The 24,136-nt window shown below is 39.0% G+C and overlaps 2 protein-coding genes across 3 annotated transcripts; one reads left to right on the forward strand and one right to left on the reverse strand.

Annotated features, from left to right (window-relative positions):
* Positions 1 to 721: 721 nt before the first annotated feature.
* UFSP2 (UFM1-specific peptidase 2) lies at positions 722 to 15,461 on the forward strand. Its single transcript, XM_004682367.2, has 12 exons — positions 722 to 764; positions 3,459 to 3,537; positions 4,890 to 5,073; positions 5,158 to 5,224; positions 5,958 to 6,115; positions 6,436 to 6,628; positions 7,855 to 8,001; positions 9,803 to 9,967; positions 10,161 to 10,285; positions 11,779 to 11,855; positions 12,727 to 12,851; positions 15,294 to 15,461. The coding sequence occupies exons 1-12, from the start codon at positions 762 to 764 to the stop codon at positions 15,378 to 15,380; spliced, it is 1,410 nt and encodes a 469-aa protein (XP_004682424.2). The 5' UTR covers positions 722 to 761; the 3' UTR covers positions 15,381 to 15,461.
* Positions 15,462 to 15,800: 339 nt separating this feature from the next.
* ANKRD37 (ankyrin repeat domain 37) lies at positions 15,801 to 18,398 on the reverse strand. Of its 2 annotated transcripts, XM_012724963.1 has the most exons (5): positions 18,137 to 18,398; positions 17,755 to 17,907; positions 16,904 to 16,995; positions 16,130 to 16,321; positions 15,801 to 15,881 (listed from the first exon to the last, which is right to left on the reverse strand). In XM_012724963.1, coding segments are annotated over exons 1-5 (465 nt in total). In that variant the 5' UTR covers positions 18,164 to 18,398; the 3' UTR covers positions 15,801 to 15,880. The 2 variants fall into 2 exon arrangements, with proteins under 2 accessions (XP_012580417.1, XP_004682425.1); XM_004682368.2 differs by lacking the exon at positions 15,801 to 15,881 and having other exon boundaries at positions 16,100 to 16,321; positions 18,137 to 18,397.
* Between the last annotated feature and the right edge of the window lie 5,738 nt (positions 18,399 to 24,136).

Below are 24,136 nucleotides of genomic sequence, written 5' to 3' on the forward strand. Positions count from 1 at the left end.
AAAGCCATCAATTCATTTATTTAACCCATATTTTGCAAACTCCCCCTCCGGGCAAGGTCCGCTGGGAGCACCCAGGGGGGTTACAAGAACGTAAACCAAGCCCGTTCCTTTTGCAAGGTGTGGTAAGGTGCCGCGCGGAGGTGAAGGTGGGGGACAAAACTTGTGGCTGGGGTGGTGAGAACGAAAGATTTCCCATTAGGTACACGAAGGCTAGAAGTAGGTGGGTATCTAAAGGGAACACCTGGCGACATTGGAGTCCATGAGTACGAAGTCACCTCTCAGGAGAACACCCAGGGCGACCTCGGAGATAAATTTGTCCCCGCTTATTTGGCTGCGGGAGCAACGAAGTCTACGAGTCACCCACGCGCAGCTCTTCCCGCGCGAAGTCCTCCAGGACCTCCCCGAGCCTCCGCCGTGCCGCAGGTGTTTATTGTGACGCGTTGCCCCAGGGACCAGCGAAGGCGTTCTGAGTACACCCGGGGAGCTTACGCGAGGAGCTCGAACCTCTGAGGGACACACACAAAGACCTATGGGTCGCTGTACAATGCGAACGCTCAACCAATAGAATGTACGCGTCTCTTACTTCCCGCCCCATGATCCCTCCTGGAAGAGATAAGTGGTAGGCACTAGGATGAGTGCTGCGTGGCATGCTGGGAGTTGTAGTCCGCGAAGCCAGGACTACAACTCGGCCCCGCGATGACGCCACTTCCGGGCCGGCCTCAGGAACTACAGCGAGTGTCTGTCAATGCCACGTCTCAGACATGGTGAGTACTGCGCGCCTTGGACCCCTTAGATTCCCTTGGGAGTCTCACAGCCACCAGTACGGCTTCACAGGCCTTAAAAGAAGCTTATCTTGTCGAAGCCCTGTGGCAGCTGCGAATTCTGTGATCTGGGCCACCCTCTCCTGGGCCGCAATCCCATCTAGGGCAAGAGATGGAATTGAAACTGGCCCACACAGCCTTAAACCCAGGCCCATGTGTGTTTGAACATGCGATCTTTGCGAATGCATTTTCAAAACGAGGGATCACTCACAATTTTTGAAGAGACATTGGAGCTAAGAAAGATATGAGTATTTTCCTTCAAATATTCACCTCCCTTAGCCTCTGGGATTTCACACTGACTAACTGGTTTCCCTCTGACTAACTGCACGGCCAGGTTCGCCAGTCCTTTTAATAGATGTGTCGTCCTTCAGGGAGACTTCCTGACACACTCTGCTTTCTCTCGAGTACACCTTTTCTCCACATACACAAATCTAACTATTCTTCCGTTTGGATAGCTCGTGTGTATTTCAAACGAAGGAAGATCAAAACTAACATCATTTCCACCTCTTTTAATGCCACACCTGCTCTTCTTCCCATGAACTCCATCTCAGTAAATGACACCTGCTGTGTCTATACCCCAACCTGTATATTATCGTTGGCATCTACCTTTTCTGAACAATCCAGTATCTGATTATAAATAAGCCCTCTGGCCTCTTCTTCTAAGTGGCTATTTATTGTCCCTCTCAACTCTTAAGGTCCTGGCCTTCCATCAGGTAATATCCACCTGAAATAGTCTCCAAGTGATCTTTTAAGAAATTTTACCCATCTGATACACCTGGCTAGAATAGGCTTTTCACCTCCATCTTTCCTTTGGAGTTGTTAATGCGCATACCTACTAACCCCTCAGCTGATTATTTCTTCAGCAAGGACTTTAATTCATTAAAGGACTTTAATCTGAAACTTAGGGAGATTCTAGAGCTTTTATGTAGTATCTCTAATGGGGTTTTCACAACAACACTGTGACATTGCATTTTCCCCCAGCTTTGCAGAAGAAAAAAATAGTCTTGAGTGATTAAAATTGTGCAGAATTTTTGCTCATCTGCCTTTTTAACTTTTACATTCTTCAGTTCCTTTCATGTGTTAAATATTCTTTATTCAAATGAATGTAGTGTTTTGTGTGGTAGAGTTGGTCTTGATTTAACCAACTTCTTTTTGATTACTGTTTAGGTCAGCATCTTCTTTTCTCTCTCTTTTTTTCTTTATTGGCTATGATGAACAACAATATGCTATGTGAACAACATTAAAGCTAAATTTTATGTCTGAATTTTCTTGATTATTTACTTAGAATAAGTCCCCTGAAGTAGAATTGAGACAAAGGGCATGGCCTTTCAACAATTGTCAATTTATGGAATAAGTAAAAGAAGTCAGCCTTAAAGTCTGACAAGGAAGTTGTGAGAAAGTATTAATGATACCTACTTCATAATGTTCTGAGGATCTGCACCAGTGTATGTCCAATCAGTTACATTTTAAGAGTTCTGTACACCTTAGTACTTACTTGTTTCAAATAAAGTTTTGCTATGTAGCCTGGTTGAGAACCTAAGAGTCTCTCCCTCTTCTTTCTCCCTCCCCACTTTAAAATGACACATCATCAGATATCAGAAATATGGACCCAGATTAGAAATAGCTGACCAATAATATTCTATTTTACAGGTACTTTTTCTCCTTTATAAGTTCAAGCATTTTTTAGTCCATTAAGTATGCTTCTAAAGCTTCTGTGTGTGGTATTTTTTGTTTGTTTTGTGACTGCATAATACTTGTATGTAAGATCTCTTGTTGACATTTAGGTCACTAGCCTTCTGCTTGAATCTTTGTGTGCTTTGCTCATCTCCTTAGACTAAATTTCTGAATACAGACTCACTAGGCCAAGAATTTGATTATGAAGCTTTTAATGTTTATTACCATGCTGTCCTATGAAGAGCTACACCAATTGATACTCCTACCAGCATTCATACATTGGGTTCCTCTTATTATCTTGACCACCTGCTGCTATTATATTAGGCAGTGTTCTTGTCACATTGTTAAACTGTTTCTTTACCATTAATATACTCATGTCAAGACAAGGAAATCTTGTCTTAGGGCAGTGAGCCCCAACCTTTCCCATTATAATTACTGATACAGGGAAAAAAGTAGAGGTAGCTTTTAAAGATTTGTTTTATGTATGCATACAGAACTGGGGTACAAGCCAGAGGTGCAGGGGCAGTGAGAGGATTTACCAGGGAGAGTGGGGAACAGCGGGTGAGACAGGAGAAGACCACTGTGCCATGTAGGTCACCTCCAGGTTGGGATCAAACTTGCACTGAAGAAGCTGTGGCTAGCTTGCAGTGCTGCGCTTTAACCTCCTGTGCCTACCCTACATCATTTAATCATATTCCCTGTGGTGTAGTCCAGGTATCCATATTTTTTTTTTTCAAGTATCCATGTTTTAAGCTCCTTAGGTGATTTCAATATAGAATAAAGTTTGAGAATCCTTGATTTAGAATTTAGGGTATTTTGTGGCCCATACCAGGATTTTGGTCATGAAGTAATTTAAAGTGTCAAACTTACTTAAGGCCTAAACCTAAATTTAGATTATAATTACTATGAGTGTGTTTTGTTTTACAATAGAAAATAAACACAAATTTATTGTATTTGTCATAGGTGACTTCAGAGACTATGGATATACTCTTCAGAATAAGAGGAGGCCTTGATCTGGCTTTTCAACTAGCTACTGCTAATGGTATGTCTGCCAAAACACTCTTTTCTGATTACAACATTGATGTTAAAATGTACCATTGGTCTCTTCATTTTGCAAATGGAACTGAGAAAGAGAAAAAGTATCCAGGGTTTAAATTTAGATGCCATGTTCTGGCTTCACTACTAGTCGGTGGAATTCCTTTGTGAAAATTAGAAGGTTGCTGTGAGTCTCCAGAGCAATCTCTGGAATGTTATTTTGTTATGTTGTTTTGGAATATAGAACTCTATGGGGAAAAAAATCAGTAGAGTTTATATAAACTGATTTCTAAAATGCTTTCCTCTTCTGAGTTGAGCTACTGCCAGAGAAAGGGTAAAGACTGCCAGAGCAGGCATGTGAGGAGTTTTAGATTTGTTTTATTTGAGATTGAAATATTTAAAAATTAATCCAAACATATATTGGGTTGATGACATACCACACAGAAAAACTACTGTCACTTTAGAATACAGCCTCAGTGCAGTATAGTTCAAGAAGGAAAAGAACTACAAAGAAATTTCATTCAACGGTTTTATTGTTAACTTGGTATTTATTGCTAATTTGGTATTTTGAAAGTAGTTAGAATCTCCATACAATGCTGGAAATATAAAATGAGGTAGCTACTTTAGAAACTCAATTGGCAGTTGCTTAAAAAGTTCAACATATTTACCATGTCACCCAGCCATTCTTCACATGGCTATAGGGGATCACCCAAGAGAGTTAAAAACATATCTGTCCAATAACTGGTACTCAAATGGTCTTAGCAAATGTGACTCATGTTAGCCAAAAAGTAGCAACAACCCAAAATCAATATCAACCTATAAATGGCCAACCTTACAAAGGATGTTTATATTCATACAATGAAATATTATTTGCCCACAAAAAAGAAACAAAATATGATTCTTGCAAAGATACAGATGAATCTTGAAAAGATTATACTGAGTAAAAGAAGCCAGGACAAAAGACCACCTACCGTGTGGTTTGCTGTGAAGTGTTCAGAGTAGGCAGACCTATAGACAAAAAGTAGATTAATAATTGCCATCGATCACTGATAGGTATGGGGTTTCTTTTGGGGTGATGAAAACACCCCACAAATACTAATTACAGGACTGCAATTAGATAGTGATACTCATAAAACCTTACCAATATACCAAAAGTTGTGAATTATACCACTGAAAGAATTAATTTTACAGCCTAAGCTGTATCTCAATAAGCTGTTTAAAAAAAAAAACAAAACTTTGACGTTATTGATTCTGGGGAATGGATATTTTAGAGTCAGTTTTACTATGATCTACTTTGTGTTTGGAAGAATTCATGTTATAAATTTGTTCTTACTGACTTCTTTTTACATTTTCATTTAGAAGTTTTCATCAGGGAAGCTCTAAAACATGTGTTGAGTGACCTCTCAAAAAAGCTTTGTTCCGATGCACTTGTGTTCAGAATTTGCCACAGCTCGGTGTACATCTGGCCTAACAGCGATGTAAACACCATTTCAGGAGAGCTGACTGATAGTTCTGCTTGTAAGAACATAATGCGCTTTATTCAGTGAGTATAATTATTAAAGATTGCTAGAAATGTTTTCAAAACAAAATTTTACATTATAAACATCTTCATGGGCTAAAATTTTAGATTTGAGCAGGAAGAAGATACAAAACGAAAATTCATGAAAAAGAAAGACAAAAAGTCATCAGACATGGTAAGCAAATCATCTGTCTACCTAGTGGTAAAAATTTTAAATCCATGAATTTGAAGTTGAGTGAGAGCATAAAGATAATTTAGTCCCACTATGTCATGTTTTCAGATCAGATCACTGCTGTCCAGAAAGATTAAATGACCTGCCAGTTTTACAGTTGTTGTTTTTGGGGGAACAGGAATGCTTTCTTTGCCCTCACAATTTGAGTGATTTACTTAAATATAAATTTTAGATGTCACTCTGAAACACAACAGTGACACACACTGAGTGAAACAGAAATAGTACTTGATTTACCTCATACTGTTCTTGGTTCTGTTTTTTTAAACCAGTAAGAGTGATTACCTCCCACAGATTTTCCTACACTATCAAATTCAAACTTGATAAACTTGGATACTTACATTACTTTATATTACTTTATAGCTTTAGATTAGAAGGGTTTAGTGTCAGATATTTTAAAAAAATCCTTTGATCCTTGGTTGTTTTTATCTTGTCTGCAAAAATGGAGTGACTAGATAATGAACCCTGGTGTACTTGCACCAACTTTAGCATTCATCGCTAATGGTCAGTTTGCTTTCATCTTTATTCATCACTCACTCTTCATTTTTCTGGTTATTTTGAATCATGGAAGAATTCATAAGCAATCCACTGTAATACAGTTTTATAAAATCCTTTTACTTAGCCTTCATGTCTATTGTTCCGTATACCACAAGTTGACTTATTACTGTTTGTCGTAAAGCAGCAAGTAGTAAATATAGACCTCATGCTGGAAATGTCAACCTCTCTGGCAGCTGTAACCCCAGTCATCGAAAGGGAAAGTGGAGGACACCACTATGTTAATATGACTTTACCAGTCGATGCAGTTATATCTGTTGCACCCGAAGAAGCATGGGGAAAGTAAGTAGCTCCCAGTGCCACTATACATTGAAATGAGCACCCTCCCCAAGGTCATCAGAGCCCATTTTTAAATAAGATATCCAGGCATGTGGTTTTTTGCTGTGACTTGTGATTGTTTATTTAAAGGAAGTAGGGTAGCGTGCTAAAGCTGTTGGTGTTTGGATGCTATGCTATTGTCCTGTTTTGTACACAGAGGAAATATGCAGTTTACTTTACTGGCCCAGTAGAATTCTTTTACTAGATTTAGGATCTATTTTTGCTACACATTCATCATTGCCATTATAACTTTTGTTAACACACTTGTACATTTCCCCCCACAGAGTTCGTAAACTTCTAGTTGATGCAATTCTAAATCAACTAACTGACATGGAGAAGTGCATTTTTAAGTACATGAAAGGAACATCTATTGTAGTCCCTGAACCACTGCACTTTTTATTACCAGGAGAAAAAAGTCTTGTAACCATTTCCTATCCATCAGGAATCCCAGATGGGCAGCTGCAGGCCTATAGGAAGGTAAAAAGCAGTTCATTTATTTTTAGGAAAAATATAATGACCGTTATTCATTTTGTTTTTAATTAGATATTTGTAATAAATGGAACCTGTGATTAAAAGTATGAAAGCATCCTACTAGTTTTGCATATATAATTTAACTTCTGTTCTCACGATCTTTTATAAGTACCAAAGAAAAATATGCTAAACCATGAGGCATTTTCGTTTCATATGCTCGAGGTGGTGTATATGTGCTATGAAATATTTTTATTTTCCGTAATTAAATATACAAATAAAATATGCCTACATGCCTAGAGTAAATCCCTTTTCCCTTCCATTGTTTCTAGATTTTTCAGAGACAAATTACAGTTAGGGAAGGAAAATAGACCATGTGCTAATTCTGATTGGGATTTGTAGTAATATTCCATTCCCTACCTCCCAGAGTTGTTTGGGTTTACTAGAGACATTTTGAACAAAACATGGTCAGCATTTAAGGAAATCAGAGTTTTTGACAAATTGACTGGAATTGGAGCACATATATTTGAGGTGTGGCCTTGCTTAGCACCCATCAACTTGCCCCAAAGGAACATCTTCCTGCTTTCTGCCTTTGTGAAGCAGTAGAATGCTGTAATCGTTTTTAAGTGTAAATTGATTTATAGAAGCAGCAGCGGCTATTCAAACTTATGATTGTTCAAATTGCTAGGATATAGAAGACAGGAAGAAGAAATTGTCAAACTTTTCAAAGTAGCTATTTTTATACAATTGAAAAAATATTGCATTTTAAACATATTTATGTACATTTTTATTTTCACGCCATATTGGTTGGTTTCATGCCTTCAATTTCTACTATGTTATTTACTTTTATATTTGTTAAGATCTTTAAACATGACTTTTCAAAATACTTACATATATTTATATTGTTGTTAGTTATAATTTACTTGTAAGACTTTCAAAAATGAATCTTCAGACTGCAAGTATTTTACAAACTGCTACAATAAATAATTTTAAGTTATTTCATTTCTCTCACTCTAATACATTTTATTTTTCTATTTTCCCTTCCAGTTTCCATCCATACACTTAAATAAGCAAAATTAAGGCTTATTTAGTTCTAAGTTAAAGCTTACCTTCTTTGATCTTAGTAAATTGAATTGTATGTACATTTGGTAACTTTTATAGTTAACTTCCTATGTCTTATAGCTATTGAATCGAAATGCAAATCATTAATTTCTCTTGATTCTGATTTCATTTAGGAGCTACATGATCGCTTCAATCTGCCTCATAATAGACCATATTTCAGAAGGTCTAATGCTTATCACTTTCCAGATGAACCATACAAAGATGGTTACATTAGAAATCCACACACTTATCTCAATCCACCTAACATAGAGACTGGTGTGGTGAGTTTAACTATTTGTGGGTATCAACTGATCGTTGTCATTAGTTATTTTTACATTTGTACCCAGTGTATTTTTGATTGATTTGATTGCTTTATGAAGTACTTTATCCCTAAGACATAATTTACCACCCCTTTCAGTACTCTGAAGGTACTAAATGAATGCTGATTGAGTTTTGACAGTGAAATAGGTTCATATTACAAAAATGCAAGAAACAATTTTTAATGTTATGCTATTTGACTTGCATAGATAATGTATAAATTGTAAGGCATAGCAATGAGATGAACACTGGGAAGCTTCCTGCCCAACTTAAGAATTAGCATTACTGACCTGTGTGTTCCTTGCTTCTGGGTTCCTCCGCCTCTGCCAGGCCCCAAGAGGGACTATTATACTGAGTATGTTCATCATTCATTCATTTCCTCTTTTAAAAATAGTTTAACCATCTACACATATATTCTCCCAACAATGTAGCTTTGTTTGATTTTCAGTCTTATAAAATTATAAATTGTTTATAATCTACACCTTGTTTCTTCATGGTTATGCATCTAAGATCTCTCCTCACATAGTATCCAAATATACATCAGTTCTCTTTATTGCTGTAGATTTACCTCTTTATACATTTTTCCCCCAGGTTGTTAGGCATTTTTGTACAAATCTTTTGCATGTGTGCAACAAATGTCTGTATGCTTCATTTCTTTTTTTTACCCCTTGAGTCTTAAGAAAATTACAGAGCCTTGCTACTTATCCCCAAATACTTCATCATAAATCTCCAAATGGTAATAGATTTGCATTCATGAGATGGAACCAAATTTGGTTATGATTGATTTTATTATTATTATCTGCTAGATTTAGTTTGTAAATATTTTGTTAAAATTTTTACATCTATGTTCATGATGATACTGGCTTATAATTTTCTCATACTGTTCTTAATTTGTATGTCAGTAATATAAAAGATCTAGGGAGTGTTCCTTTTTTTTTTTTTTTTCTAGAGGAGTTTTTGTAAGATTGACCTGATCTTTTTTTGATCACTTAGTAAAACTCACCTGTAAAACAATTTCTGGACCGTATTCATGGCAGATTTACACAATTGCAAAAACATCTTTTATATCTCCCATTATTTAAATCCATCATTTTTTCATTCCTTTATTTCTTTCTTCCTTCACTCATTATTCATTCAACAATAGTTGTGGACTCTAAACTGTTACAAAAGCTTGCTAAAGAAATTGGCACCAAAAATAAATAGGACATAGTGCATACACATATTGAACTTACATATTAGAACAGGTGGACACGTATAAAAAATAGTAATGTATCAGCTAATGGTAAATTCTTTGAAAAAATTAAGCAGGATGAGAGAGCGATAGCCAGAGCAGAAAGTAGGTGTGCAAGAGTAAAGATGCCCTTTAAGGTTGGATGATCAGGAGACTGGCTGAGTAAAGTAAGGGTGCAGGCTGTTAGATTATGGGGGGAATGAGTGTTCCAGGAAGAGAGATCCAAAAGGCCTTGAGATCCAACTACCCTGGCCTATCGAAACCTAGAGGAGAATGAGGACCAGGGGAAAAGGGTAGAAGAAGTTGCAGAGGAATCCAGAAGGCAGGACTTGGCAGGCCTGTAAGCTTTGATAAGGACTTTAGACATTTAATAAAAACTTACAAGAGTATAATATTAAACAGTATTTCTGTAAAGGCTTTTTTATAGGGAACTAAAATAACAATTTAGTTCTGAAGACAGTCAGAATGCCTCAGATATGAATGCGTAGAATATGTACATCTAAATTTAATATTTGATCATGTTTCTTATACAGATCCAACTGGTCCAGGGCATCTATGGTTATCATCATTACATGCAGGATCGGATAGATGACAGTGGCTGGGGCTGTGCTTACCGGTCTCTGCAGACCATCTGCTCTTGGTTCAAACATCAGGGCTATACAGAAAGAGCCATCCCAACACACAGAGAGATCCAGCAGGTACCATTTTAGATTACAACCAGTTGTAGATTTCATTAGCCCTTAATATGCTGTTAATAGCAATTATTATTCTGTGATATAGATTTACTTTTGTTTCAAGGAAAAATATTGGTAATCAGGGGAAATGCCCAAAATGTAATTTTTAACAGCTGTCTTGTGTATGAATTTTTTGTATTTTTAAATATATATAAAGGCTCTAGTTGATGCAGGGGACAAGCCAGCGACATTTGTTGGATCTCGACAATGGATTGGCTCTATCGAGGTACAGCTGGTACTAAACCAATTGATTGGCGTAACTTCAAAAATATTGTTTGTCAGGTAAGGACACTTTAAATCATTTAAAAGTGAGTTTATCATTTTTATTGGTAATGGAAAATTACATATCCCCCTTCATGTTTTTATCCCTTTCTCTTCTACATTATCTGTGCTTTCAAAATCTCTTCTTGACTCTAAAGTATTTTTGGTTATTTTTTAGGAGGCCATTTAGTTCTTGAATAAACTTTTTTTAAAAAATTTGCAGTAGATATGTATATTGAAAAAGCCTAATTTTAGCCTGGAAGAGGAAAACTTGGAAACTTTGAGTGAAGTTATGCAGTCTCTACTTTCTTACGTGCAAAAAAATCTTGAATGGAAAAAATCAAATGTTCATCTATAACCAACCTTTATGTTTACTTCTGCTCTTTCTGTCCTTAGGGTTTTAAACCAGTACATTTGAATAAGATTTTCAGTTTACTTTTCCAGTATAATTCAATCATAATTCTAATAACAAAATATAAGCAAATATAAGTTAAATAAAATTGTTTTCTATGCCCATATCCAGTTACTCCCTATTTATGAACTTTATTTTATAATGAATCATTTATTACGACAACCTCAACAACTAGAAAAAGATTATTTTCTTGTCTAAGGAATTTGATACATCCACTTTCACAGTTGCAACTTGTATTAGCTGTGTAATCAATACTAACAAATGATAATAGGTTAAGTAGTGGACCAGACAGATTTAAAAGTGGAAGTTTTGGAATGTAAAAATATACTCCTTATTTAGGAAAAGCTCAGGTTTAATATTGCCTGGCACCTCCATTCAAAAAAATATCTTCCCTTTAACTGCCCTTTTTTTTCTCATCATGAGAACAAATTATATAGGACATTAACATAGTTTCTAAAAATAGTATGTTGTACTTGTAAGTGTTTTAGAGTTTTTACATTAACTTCACAGACTATCTCTTAGATCTGAAATCTCTATAGTTTGGGCATTAAAGATGAGGAAATACATACTCACTCTGGTAGAGCAGGAAGACAATTTAGGACTTTAAAATATATTTTTCTGATAATTAAATACATCCAGAAAAGACTTACCAGGCATCAAGGTGACCAATTCCAACCTCATTTTTAAAATCCCAGGGTCTTCTGTGCAATCCCAAAAACAAAGAATTAGCACACTTCATGCCCTTACATAGTTATGTTGCTTCAGATTGTTCTCTTTGTCAGTTCCCTGCCACTTAATTTTGTTTAAATGTATATGCTTTTCAGGGTGGGGAGGAGAACAAGGGGCCGTGGTGATGAATCGTGGGTGCTTTGGTGGTGGGAGAACTACGGGGACTACACTTGAGGAGAAAAATCAAATACTGTCCAAAAGTTAACAACTATGAAAGAAAATAAATAAATTTAATAAATAAAAATAGTAGCAAAATTTTAAAAAGTATATGTTTTCTAATATATTGAAAAGGTCAAAAACATTGGCTCCCAAGCTGGTTATTTGACCATAGTGTTAGAAACAGCACATCTAATCAAAAGTGGTTTCTTTCTAGCCAAGGTTCTGAAATGGCTTCTCAAGGACGGGAACTGGCTAACCATTTCCGGAGTGAAGGAACTCCAGTAATGATCGGTAAAGTGTTTTGCACATCTTGGGCTCTTTGATAAAGTGAAGAGTAGTACTACTTATCATTAATGTAAATATTTAATATCACATGATATTAGTAATTTTTAAATTAAATTTTCTATCATACAAAATGACCTCTGAGTTTTTAATTTCCAAGGTGATGGGGAGGTTAGAGAAAAGATTATAGTAACCAGAAGAAGTCAGGTTAAGAAGAGAAATGGTAACTGTGGTCATACATTTGAAGAATTGAGACAAGTATGGAAAAGAGGCAGGGGCCGCTCTGCAGAACATCACAAATTACGACTGGCACTGTCTTGGCTGCTTGTGTGACATTGTGCAAACTGCTTAACCTTTGACTTTTAATTGTAAAATAAGAGGATTGTATTAGCTCATCTAAAGCTTCATGATTCTCTGAAGGACAAGACTTGTGAAACCATGCAAAAAAAACACTAGTGTGTAAGAAATGGAGGTAGGCAGATTTCAGCAAAACATCAGAAGGAAGGAAGTAGATGGACTGAATCATCGGAGCCGGGACTCCGAGGGAGGTATCACAGCACTGAATGCTCCTCTCTTGAGAGGGGTGGGGCCAGCTATGGCCCTTCTAAATCCAGCTCCAGTAATTGGCAATACTGTGGAAGTGGAGTACAATGTGAACATTACACAGTTATGGATATGGTTGTATCTTTCATGTTTTAAAGATGTAATTTTATTTTTTCAGAGTATATTTGACACTGCCTGTGGTCTTTTACAAAGTAGGCTAGTCCCTCTTAATGCTGTTAGATCAATTAATTGCCAAAATAATCTTGTAAAATTTAAGTTAAGTAGGAAGTTGAGATTCCCTTATACCCTCTCGTATTTTATATCTCCTCTTCTATAGGAGGTGGCGTTTTGGCCCACACAATCCTGGGAGTTGCATGGAATGAGATCACAGGGCAGATAAAATTTCTGATTTTAGATCCACATTACACCGGTGCTGAAGATCTGCAGGTTATTTTGGAGAAGGTAAGTACCTGTTTAACACAAATTTACACATAAGGCAGAGAACCTAGGACCAAACGATACCAAACAAACTGTAATAGGAAGAGTCTTAGCTGGGGTGATGGACCCTCACCATCCGGAGTTATTGTGAGGCTGTGGTGAGGGTCTCCTGAACTTACCCCGTGAGCAGAGCAGAGCTCCCTGAAGCGGTGTGGCTCCAGGGCTAGGCAGTAGCCAAGTCAGAGGAGCAGTGGTTGTGAGCCAGACAGGAGCCGAACATGAATGGAGACGGCACTGCTAGATACATGAATGGAGACGGCACTGCTAGATTTTATCGTAAAGGCCCGTGGGAACACTTCATTATCTTTTTTTTTTTTTTTTAATTTTTTTTTATTTATTCATACAGAACTGGGGTACAGGCCAGAGATGTGGAGGGTGAGAGGCTTCACCAGAGACAGAGCGGGGAGCAGAACAGGCAGATAGACGAAGTACACTGCTGAGGGGAGCAGCGGGCGGGCCAGGAGAGGTCTGCCACACCATGTGGTCACCTCCGGGGCAGGCGGGGATCGAACTCATGCGGAAGTGGCTTTAGCTTCTCAGTGCAGTGCCTTAACCCGCTGCGCCACCAGGGAGGGCCACACTTCATTATCTTAACTGGAGAAGTAATATATAGATAACAAAATTACTTATTTTTGACTGACTTTAGGGATTTTGCTGTACAAGGATTATATACATAGGATTTTTCGAAGTAGCTTAGTAAAGCATTATCCCAGGTTACTTGGAGACTCGTACTCGGCTGGTTTATTTCTGTAGGACCTCGCAGCTACACCAAGTCCTCTGCTCTGTTCGTGCACACAGACACTGTGACGCCAGGGCTGGCCATCAGAACTGTGGGCTCTTCATTCAAGCCAGGGTCCAGGGTACTGTTTCTGTCTGTTTGGGTTAGTGTCACAGAATACCACTCACTGGATGGTTTATGAATACCAGAAATTTCTCTCTCATTGATCTGGAGACTGGGAAGGCCAAAATCAAGGCACCTGCAGAATTCAGACCACCTGCTAGTTCTTAGACAGTGGAATTTTCCACTGCCTTCACTCGTGAAGGGCGTGTGTTGGGGCCATTTTAGTGAGGGTGCAAATCTCGTCTATGAGGGCTCTGCCTTCATAAGGCAATCACCTCCCAAAAGCCCTACTGCCAATACCAGCAGTGGGGATTAGGTTTCAACATAGGAATTTTGCAAGGATACAGGCATTAACTCAACCTCAGGAGCCTCAGGGGAAGTTCTGCCCTTGCCTGATCACTCTGTTTTCTTACTGAGCTCTCCTGTCTGAAGTTCCCACATCAGTCATCTCAAAGGAAAAAGTATCACTACAGTTTCTGGTGCCCTCTCTCTACCCACTTCTCTGTAAAAAAGAAAAAATTGAGTCTAGTTACCTGGAGAAGGCCTTCACATGTGAAAAGGATCGTGAAAAGGTCACAGGGATACTGTAAGACTTTTCTGTTTATCATTAAGAAACAGGTTTTCAACATTAATGTTAGAGAAAATTTTGCTGAAAAATTAGATAATGAATAGGAATTTATGTATAGAAACAAGTCTCAAAAAAAAAGTCAGACTCCATAGTAGTTACGTGGGGACACAGGAGTAAAACTGGTAAGGAGACTTTTTTTAACTTTGATATTTGAATTTTAACAATGTGTCTTCCTCTTGTAAAATGAAAAAAAAGCCACTCCACTCAGCTCTCACTCCTCGGTCTTAGGTCCTTGTCAGAATACTCAGCAGCCTCTAAGTTAGTTAAAGGGATAAGACCACTGCTTGTGACTCAGGTGTCTTTTAGGAGTCTTAGCTAGCGTCCTCACAAAGATTTCTCAGTGCATATCATTTCTGTAGGGTATAACACAAACAGATATAAATTAATGTCCTAGGAAAATTTGATAGACTTATATTCATGATGAGGTTTTGTTTGGAAGTGATTTTCTCTGCTAGGGAAAGGATTAATACTGATATGAAGACTGGAAAGAGGAATGCTTAAAACCTGAGGAAAGTGAGAGGGGACAGGATACAACTAAAAGGATAAACTCATATTTCTCACCATATTTGCTCACAGCTGGGAGTCACTGCATGGTACACAGTAGTTTCTGTGGACTGCTAAGAAAAACAGACTGCCAGTTAAGCTACCACATTGCCAGAACTGTGCAGTTTTACATCCTGGAATCAATAAAATGTATTTCAGGTACTATAAAGAAGATCCTTTTATTTAAAATGTCTATAATGAAATACTAACAAATTAAAAGTTTAAAAGTCTATCTGAAATGAAATCAAGTAAGTTATTTTTCTGCTGCATAGTAATTCAAAGTTTTGAATTATGTGGGTATTATAAGACCCTAAGGGTTGTAAGTATACAGCCTTATTAATCATGCAGTTCTGTAACTTTGTAAAATGTTTTCCTTTCTCTTCCCCAAATCCAGGGCTGGTGTGGATGGAAAAGTCCAGACTTTTGGAACAAGGATGCTTACTATAACTTATGTCTTCCTCAGCGACCAAGCATAATTTAAAGTATTAAAAGACTATGGTATTATTGTACTATAACTTTGCTAATGAAAAGTTTAATTTCAAATCAAGTACTGGGTATAGTTAATTGCTTATGATTTTTTCCCAAAGGTTGTAAATACTGCTCAGAAAGGGAGAAACAGGCCCACTGGCCATGAATTAAGGACTCTGGGTACTTTGGTGCTTAGAGGACAGTGTGATAACATACATCTGACGTGATCCTGTCCCCTAAATCACATACAGTGTTGTAAACCAGTGTTACCTCAATAAAGAACAAATACAAAGAATTTAATCTTTAGATATTCCTTTAATAAAAGACAAAGCATGTCCAGTGAAAATATTACAGGCATGTAAATACATGTATTAAATGTTATCTTCTCTTAGAAGAAAGTTTTCCTCCTTCTTAGAAGGAGTTGAGACACTACTGGCAAACCAAAAGCCATAGCTTCTACCTGAGCAGTAGAATCTGCAGCCTTCTTCAGACCTCTTCATAACCAAACGGACATCTGTTTGTAAAAATCACCAACATTAAAAACTTTTGTTGTAAGTTTTCTTCCCAACCTCCCATTTTGCAGGACAATTTTTGATCTCTAGAATCTAGTAATTGTAAATCTAATTTTAATATAACCAGTGTTAAAGTATATTAAGATTAAAAGATATATTAGAAATAAGACTACCAGTATTTAAGTAAAATAATAAGTCCTATGCTAAATAAAGGTTCCTAGCAGGAGAAGGAAAGAACTGAGTTACTTACCAACACTTCTTTTTCCCATTTGTATGTTCCACATTTCCAAAACTGCGTTTCTGTCTGAGCACTGGAACATAATCTCGTTCACTTGACTTTACTGTCTGCATACATTTAATTGTTGTAAGAAACTTGGCACATTCTGGATATCCACATGACCACGCAAGGTCTTCAGCAGTTTGCCCATTCTTATTACATAAGCTGAATTTAAGATAAACATTGAATCAAAGAAAAATTGACAATTATTTTGCTTTTTTTGAAAAATAATCTCCTAACAGGAGTGTTGGTGGCAGGACAGAAGAGGAAGAGGAAAGGAAGTATGCAGAAGGCCCACTTTTGTTTAGTGTATCCTCGGTGGCTAGCAGGGTCCAGCACAGATTGGGTGCCCCAGTTTTGAATGAATGAAAGGGTAGGACATTCTATGTTCAGTGCAACAAATAAATACTGAAAGGCCCTCAAGGAGCATTTCTATAGCAGGACTTTCCTTAACCCAAACTAAAGTGTCATTGTGCCATAACAGGTGATCAGAATTGTACCTCTGGTTGTTAGGATTCATTTCTTTATTTATCAGATTCAATTAACATAAATGATAACACAGAATTATTAAGCAAGAATTTTTTTTCTAACTAGAAACTATTGTAGATGAAAGCACACACTCAGAGTGGGTGTGGGCAGATCAGAAGAGAATGGCATTCTTAAAAACATACGTAGTTACACTTTAAGAGGCTGGCCGATTTAAGGGAAGAAAATGGAAAGAATTTGAAGCTGCTCATTTATACTTACTCAATTTGGGCATCACAGGCTACAAGGAGGCTAAGGCACTCCAGGCTTCCAACTTTTGCTGCCTTGTGTAAGGGAGCTTCTCCTAAAACATCCTTAAGGATAAGAAAGCACATTATAGTTTCTCCCCAAACACTTTCTTGTGTAGGTTGATGGGTGATACCTAAAAAGTACTTGAGGAGGCCAGCTGGGACTGCATTTACTGGAATAAAATTTTCAAAAGTTTGTATTTTTTAAATAAAGTTAACTTTTAGTGTGCAGTTAAACCCAAAGTTTACATAGAAATGTGTATGGACACTTCCATATGCATTAAGTGAAATTTTACATGGAAAAGCTAAGTAACTACAGAAGAAAAGCAACTTACAAACTAAAATTCACTGTATTTGACTACTCAATGGAAGATTCAAGCTACTCTAAGAAACTTCTGTAGGAAACTAATGGTATGGGAGTGCCTGACAAGTTATTTCAATTGTTTTATTGAGAGTCTTAATTTTGCAACTGTGATAACTGTTCCTTTCGAAATAAACAGATGTGTGCTGTCCATCATACAGCTAATGAGCACCGGAAATGTGGCCAGTGTGAACTGAAGTGCTGTAAGTGTAAAATACCAAATTGAGAAAATGTAAAAATGCTTTATATTGAAATGTGAATAAATTGAGTTAAATTACTCAAATCAATTTCATGTTCCATTTTTTTACAATAAGGTGGCTACTAGAAAAAAAAATTATTACTTTGTCCATCACTGCCAAAGACTTGTTTATAACAACTGAAACATTTTGTCACTCATGAAATGCTTGTGTGGACTTGGGGTGGAGAAGAGGGTTGCACAGAGCAACAATCCGTTACCTAGTTACCTGTTGGTTGAGGTCAGCGCCCATTTGCAGCTGCCAAAGAAGCAAGCAAGCCAGGCCCCCACCTGCGGCCAAGTGGATAGGCGACTGCTCGCAGGGGTCCGGGGGAGCATTGACCGAGGTCCCAGCCTCCAGCAAGTGCTGCAGACTGTCCACCTGGGAGAAGAGAACAGCTCCAGCAATCCACCCCTTTGTCCCAAGTCCTCCCGGGGTTGAAAGTCTTCCCCCACTCCCCAAACTTTACAGTTCTGAAGGAGCTTGACTCGGCAGTGCCCACTGACCAGTCCACTGTTACCCTCTCCGGCACTCCCAAGAAGAGACACCCGCAAGCTTAGGGCTGCAGGGAAGGGGGTGTTAAGGGGTGGGGGGCGGGCCTGAGTCTCACCTCTGGATTGCAATCCAGCAACAGCATCTTTCCCCAGAAGCCGAAGACGGGCGTGCGCGGGAGCGCAGAGCGGCGGCAATCGCGGGAGACCGGCAGGTACGATAGCTCAACCCGCCCAAGTATGGGAGAATTTAAAGCTCATCCAGGCAGTCGGGCGGGCCCCCACCGCCGCGCCCCAGTTCTGGCCGGGCCCCAGCAGCCCAACCCTTGGCTTCGGGGGCCTTTCCCCGCCCAGTAGCAGCCGCACGTACACAAACACTGACACGTGGTCAGGGGAACCCCGGGAGACAGCGGGTGGGGCGGGGCGACGGCCCGAGTCTGCCAGCCCATTGGCCAGCTCGGAGCGCTAGGCCCTCCCCCTGGGGGCGGAGCCCAAGCCGCCTCCAAGACAGACGTTCGCGGGAGCTGAGGAGGCCGACGGGCGCCGAGGGAGGGCGGGCGGCCTGAGGCTGGGCGCTCTGGCGCCGCCATGAGCCGCGCTCTGTTCCACACGTCTCACTCCAGCGTGCTCTGCCTTTCAGTCCCTCAGGGAAGCGGGCGTCGCGGCCCGAGGTTTTGGCTTCTGCTCGCACGCACGTAACCAGGAAACGGAGGAGCTTGCCTGAGCATTCCAGCGTCAAACCCTGCAGAAGCAGCCTCGGGCGGTGCGGGGATCCGCCGCTTCCTCCACCCCTAGCCGCTGAGGAATGAGCTACTTCTGCCTGCAGTTCAAAACCCAGGCTCGCCTTGGACTTCTCCAAGGAAAAGGAGCTGGAGGCTTGGAGGGGCAGTTAATGATCATCTAAAGGGAGATAGGTGTCACCACAGGGACCACCCACCCCGGCCACAAAATCTCATGCTAGACCCTTTGGGGTTCAAGATTATGCCATGGCCAAGTTGAAGAACCCTTTTTTAAAAAGGGGCAACAATTGGAAACGCTCCCTAATGGCGATCGATTAAAGCACAATGCTGGTCTTGTTGCCTGGGGAGAGGTCGGGAGCCCAAGTCAGTGAAGGAGAGCTTGCTTTGGCATAAAGCGCTTTTGACCTCACACTTGGTGGGGAGAGCTCCTGACTAAGTCAAGGGCCAGGCTGTGGTTTTTTAGGCCCTATGGGGCTCCTCCCCGGTGGGCAGGGTTGACGATGCTCTGGCGACACCTTGTCATTCCTTCTAGTAAAAATGTAGAAATACGTGGACATAAGGGCAGTCAGTGACCACATGTCTCGTCTCTGGAACCGCCTCTTTTCCTGGGAACCACCCTGTTACATCTGGACTTTACAACTAATCTAGACTTTACACCCTGTTACATCTGCCCTCCGAAAAACGCCTTGTTCAAATTAACCTAAAAACTAAAGCTTTAACCATCTATTTTCTTTCCTTAAAATTATAAGTGAGTCCCTTTCTATATACTGATACTTTTAAATGTTGGGTGGAAAAATAGATGTTTACTATTATGCTTTTAGAGGACAAGCTGATTGCCCTCTAAAGTCGACTTTCAATTCTAATTTTGGCTACAGTGTTTATTTGTAATAAAGCCACCAAAAAATTACACAATAATAAATTTATATTACTGTACTTATGATCGGATCCAAGGGGTAGTTTTAAACATTTTCATTCATATGCATACTTGACTAAATGTAAATACATTTATTTCAAACACATATAGAATCATTTTTGTGTTTTGTATTTTTATATTTAAACTCTTCCTCATGCCTTATGGTATTTAAAGAATGTCTGAGATATATATATATATACATATATATATATAAGAACACAGGTTCATATTGTCAGTTTCCCTTATCTCATGTTTATCAGTTAGGTGAGCACTTTCTTTAAAGCATTTATATTAAGCTTCAAGTTTATACAGCTGTTCTTTTTTTTTTTCAGGAATTCCTAACTAATACTAGGTATTACAATTCTTAAAGCTCTACACATTTGCATTGCAGTTAACATACTCAATGGGCCATTTATGCCATGAACATGCACCCACATTTCACCCTTTTCCTTTAAAACAAGATCTGCTCAGCAGGCTTACATTAGGCAATTACTGGCTTCCTGTCACATAGATAACACCTTGTCACTCTTGTTTCTAGCTGTGCCACAGAGCCTAGGGATATTCAAATTAACGTAAGGCTTCTCTTCATACTACAGGGACATTCCAAGTACCTGGCTATCCGTGTGGCTCTGGCTATCCATGTGACTACCACATCTGTTTCCTTGTCCCTAATGTGTCACGCCACCCCTTCCAGCTCCATGGGACTCTGGAGGAAAAGAGTGAGAGCTGTGGAGTGAGGAAGTTATATTCCAAGGGTTTGTTCCCTCCCTGCCTCAGAGCCTAGGTTGAGAGACTGGCGGAGAGACATTCTGACAAGCAGGACAAAGTTCAGATCCAGTGGCTTGCTTCTCCAGCTCTAGTTGAAGGCTACAAGTCTCTGAAAGAACCACAGACTCTTGTTTGCACCACACTCCCCACAGCATAACTGGGAAGCGGGGTGATGGCCTGAGGTGGTGCTCCTGGATTAGGGATGGTTCTTGGCACATGAGAGTTCATGGGCTCAGTTCAGTCCCTGGACTGAACTGCTAAAGGCAACAAACAACTAGCAAAGACCTGGCGTCAGGATGAGAGGTGAAAAGCTAACTCTGGTAAATGTTAAAGACCTTGAGCCTGAGCACTGGGCGTCAGCGTGTTACCTTCAAGAAAGCCTCTGAGGCCAGGCACCCCAGGACCACCACCATGCCTTTTGCGGAGCTCATTCAGGATCCCAAGCATCTACTCCTACAGCCAAGAGGAATCCTATATTCTCCTCATAATCCTAGATACCAAAGATAGAATGTTTCAATTATTTTAGTGGAAAGAAAATGAAATATTTTAATTATTAAGTCAAAATTGCCTCAATTATACAGCAATGTAAAGAAGTTACAGGGAAGAGCAAGACAGTTGTAGATGATGATAAAGTACATTTTCTCTGGACACCTGTGGATAACAAAAAATTTGTAATTTCATAATTATATTACAGATTTTGAGAAATTTACAGGGACACAATATCTTATCAAGGTCATCTGACCTACATTTATGTGAAACTAGCTTTAGTGTGTATTAATCCATATAGTGTGAAAAATAATACATTTGACTGTAAAAATATTATTATGGTGAAAGTATATTATCCTAGACCACACCAAGGGTGTCCTCCACTAGAGTATACATATGCAATATGTAATGATATTCATGTATGTTATGACCTTCACAAAATGCAAACATTCTGAATTTTAACATATATCTGGCCCTAAAGTTTCAGATACTAGACTGTAAAAATAGAACCCTACATATTTCACCTAGCTTTTGACTGAGGCTTTGTTATTAATTATATTTGCTGATATTTCTAAGTATTTTTCTGTGAATTAGTAATCTAACACAATACTAAAATAATAAATATTTACTTAACATTTCTTACAAATTGAGGCTCAACATTGAAGTTCCTGTCATCAGTTCCTGGTCAAAAGTACCAATACTTGTATTTATTATTGTTGTTCCTTTGGCTATGCTCACCTAATGGTAAACATGAAAAACAATACCATATCCTAACTGGAGGCACAAAGCATACACATGTCATGAAAACTTAGGGGCATATGATAAATATTACTGAGCTCTCAAAAGACAATACTGAATGGGACACTGGTTTTCTATTTTTTCTTTATCTTTTTCCCTTCTGCTCTAGGACCATTTGTTTATTTAAAACCAGTTACTTTCTCCCATGCCCTCCCTTTCGGGTGTGCGGTACATTTAGAACATCAGGTTCTGAAATGATGGGTACGGTATGGGAGAAGACAGGATGTCTTTTACTAGCAGAAAATCTAAGTACTGGGTGGGAGAGCTCTAATAGCTTTGTATTTTATTCTTCTCCAAATGAAGTAGCTTTAAAAGGACCTATTTTTCAGAATCTTAGTGCCATCACGTGGGATTCATAGGCCTCACGGTCCTGGTGTTGTTTTGTGGAAGCCTTTTCAGGCAGTGAGTGTACCTGGCCCTTTCCTGAAGGGATTCACACAAATCCAGAAGTAAATGAAGTGAATTTTAGCTGTTGATTAGATATTTGTTTTCTGGATTTCTAAAAGCTAATTGGTACAAAAGAACTAATGCTCTTGTAGTTATAGTGGTGAGAGGAGCAGGTGCTAGCCTGGGAGTGAGGCCTGTGTCAAAGGGACCTGCAAACCTGTGTGTGGTGCTGGAGTAGTCAGGTGACTTCAGGTTCAAAGATTAGAGACTGTGAAGTACTGAGGAGGAAGAGTGATTTAGGGCCCTCCCTGGTGGTGCAGTAGGTTAAAGCGCAGCACTATGAAGCTCTCTGCAGCCACTGCAGCACAAGTTCAATCCCTCGCCAGGGAGGTGACCCACATGGCACAGCAGTCCTGCCTGCTGCTCCCCTCAGCAGTATATTTCAGTCTGTCTGCCTGTTCTGCTCCCCATTCTGTCTCAGGTGAATCCTCTCCCCCAACCCCTTGCACCTTTGGACTGTACCCCAATTCTTGTAAGCATAAGTAAATAAATCATTCTTAAAAAACTGATTTAGAAAAAGCAATGGGGAGCAAAATAAACACCCACGGTGCAGGCCTGAGGTATGTGGGGTAGGATTGAAAGCTGAATATTAAAGCGCTTGAGGGTAAGTTGTGTCTTGTGCAGGGAAGATACAGATTTCAATTTAGGGCTAAACAGGGAGAAAGTATGGTCAGAGAAGAAGTATTCTAGTTGAAATCTAGAATAAAACAAAGACTACTGGTGTCATATTGTGTAGTATATGTTTTAGAAGTTCTGGAAAATTAACTGGTAAAGAAGATCTGGACAGGGTACCATCAGCGTTCCCTTCCCTTTAAAATCGTAGATTTCTTTCAGATGTGTATAATTGATGCCTATACAGAATTTTCTAGTTACCTCATGTTATACAAACAGCTGGTATATTTCACATAGTGATTCACATCTAATCAAAGATTTGGCAGAAATAGACATATACCAATGTTCTTTAGTTCTTATTTTTTAAAATTATAAACTTCTAAATTTTGATTTATCTTCTTACAGGAGAGCAGTGTAGAATAATAATGAAGTGTGGGGGCCCCACTTCCTCACTGTCGCCTCAGAAATTTCCTTAATTTCTTCACTGCTCCTGTTTTCTCATACATTAAATGGGCCCCCCAAATAGTCCCTATTTCATGTTCTCTTAGTTGTCTGTAAACACTTAGAACAAAGAAAAGTCGCATTTAGAAAGAGCTCAATAATTCTTTGTTTACATTTTCTAGACCCTCTCCAACTTTGAAGCTGACAACAAAAAGAGTGTGAAGGTCTAAGTGCTGTGGGCAAAATGAGTGTAGAGGAGGTAAGGTCATGTCTTCTGATTTGTTTCCTCTCAGATGACCTAGAATATGTCAAGTTTTTTAGCCTGTTTGGAGCTAGTAGCACCCTGGGGTTAATGTTGTCAATGAAAACACTTTTACATTGCTTCTGAGTAAACTCATAGTGCTTGCTGGCTACATCATCCTATGTAGGTTGTTTTCTTCTAAATACTGTGCCTAATACAGCTTCGCCTTAAAACTCATTAGAAATTTTTACATAGAATAATTTTATAGACTCAGGAACATGCTGAACTAGTTCAAACTACTTAAGAGTCCAAGTTACAGATGAGGAAATTGACTTTTCAACAAATGACTTCCAAAACCACAAAGATAACTCAGTGAATTTTTTCCCTAGACTACATTATCTTCCTTTTCTGTACTTCATTAATGATAAAATTTGATCTCCTAGATAGTTTCTTATAATTGTATAATGTAGTTTTCCAATCACACTAAAGTTCTTTTGAGTTCTTCTTGTCACCACCAATCAGGAACCTTTACTGGAAGCTTGTCCCTCATTGGTGACAGTCAGCTGTTAACAACAGAATGCCAAGGAATCAACAAAAAGCATAGCAACAACTCAGTTTGCTATCTCACTACGCTCAGCCTAGGCCAACCTGGACTCCTTCATCTCAAATTAGG

Source organism: Condylura cristata, unplaced genomic scaffold, assembly GCF_000260355.1.
Source record: "Condylura cristata isolate star-nosed mole 26May11 unplaced genomic scaffold, ConCri1.0 scaffold00014, whole genome shotgun sequence".
Lineage (NCBI taxonomy): Eukaryota > Metazoa > Chordata > Mammalia > Eulipotyphla > Talpidae > Condylura > Condylura cristata.

What these genes read in the sequence shown, in the direction of transcription:
- UFSP2 (XM_004682367.2), top strand. An exon ending in TCAAAAATATTGTTTGTCAG is followed by an intron (nt 10,286 to 11,778) that starts GTAAGGACACTT and finishes GTTTCTTTCTAG; the next exon opens with CCAAGGTTCTGAAATGGCTT. An exon ending in TGCAGGTTATTTTGGAGAAG is followed by an intron (nt 12,852 to 15,293) that starts GTAAGTACCTGT and finishes CCCCAAATCCAG; the next exon opens with GGCTGGTGTGGATGGAAAAG.
- ANKRD37 (XM_004682368.2), bottom strand. Translation starts at nt 18,163, where the DNA reads ATGCTGTTGCTGGATTGCAATCCAGAG. An exon ending in TGCTGGATTGCAATCCAGAG is followed by an intron (nt 17,908 to 18,136) that starts GTGAGACTCAGG and finishes CTCTTCTCCCAG; the next exon opens with GTGGACAGTCTGCAGCACTT. An exon ending in GCGCTGACCTCAACCAACAG is followed by an intron (nt 16,996 to 17,754) that starts GTAACTAGGTAA and finishes CTTATCCTTAAG; the next exon opens with GATGTTTTAGGAGAAGCTCC.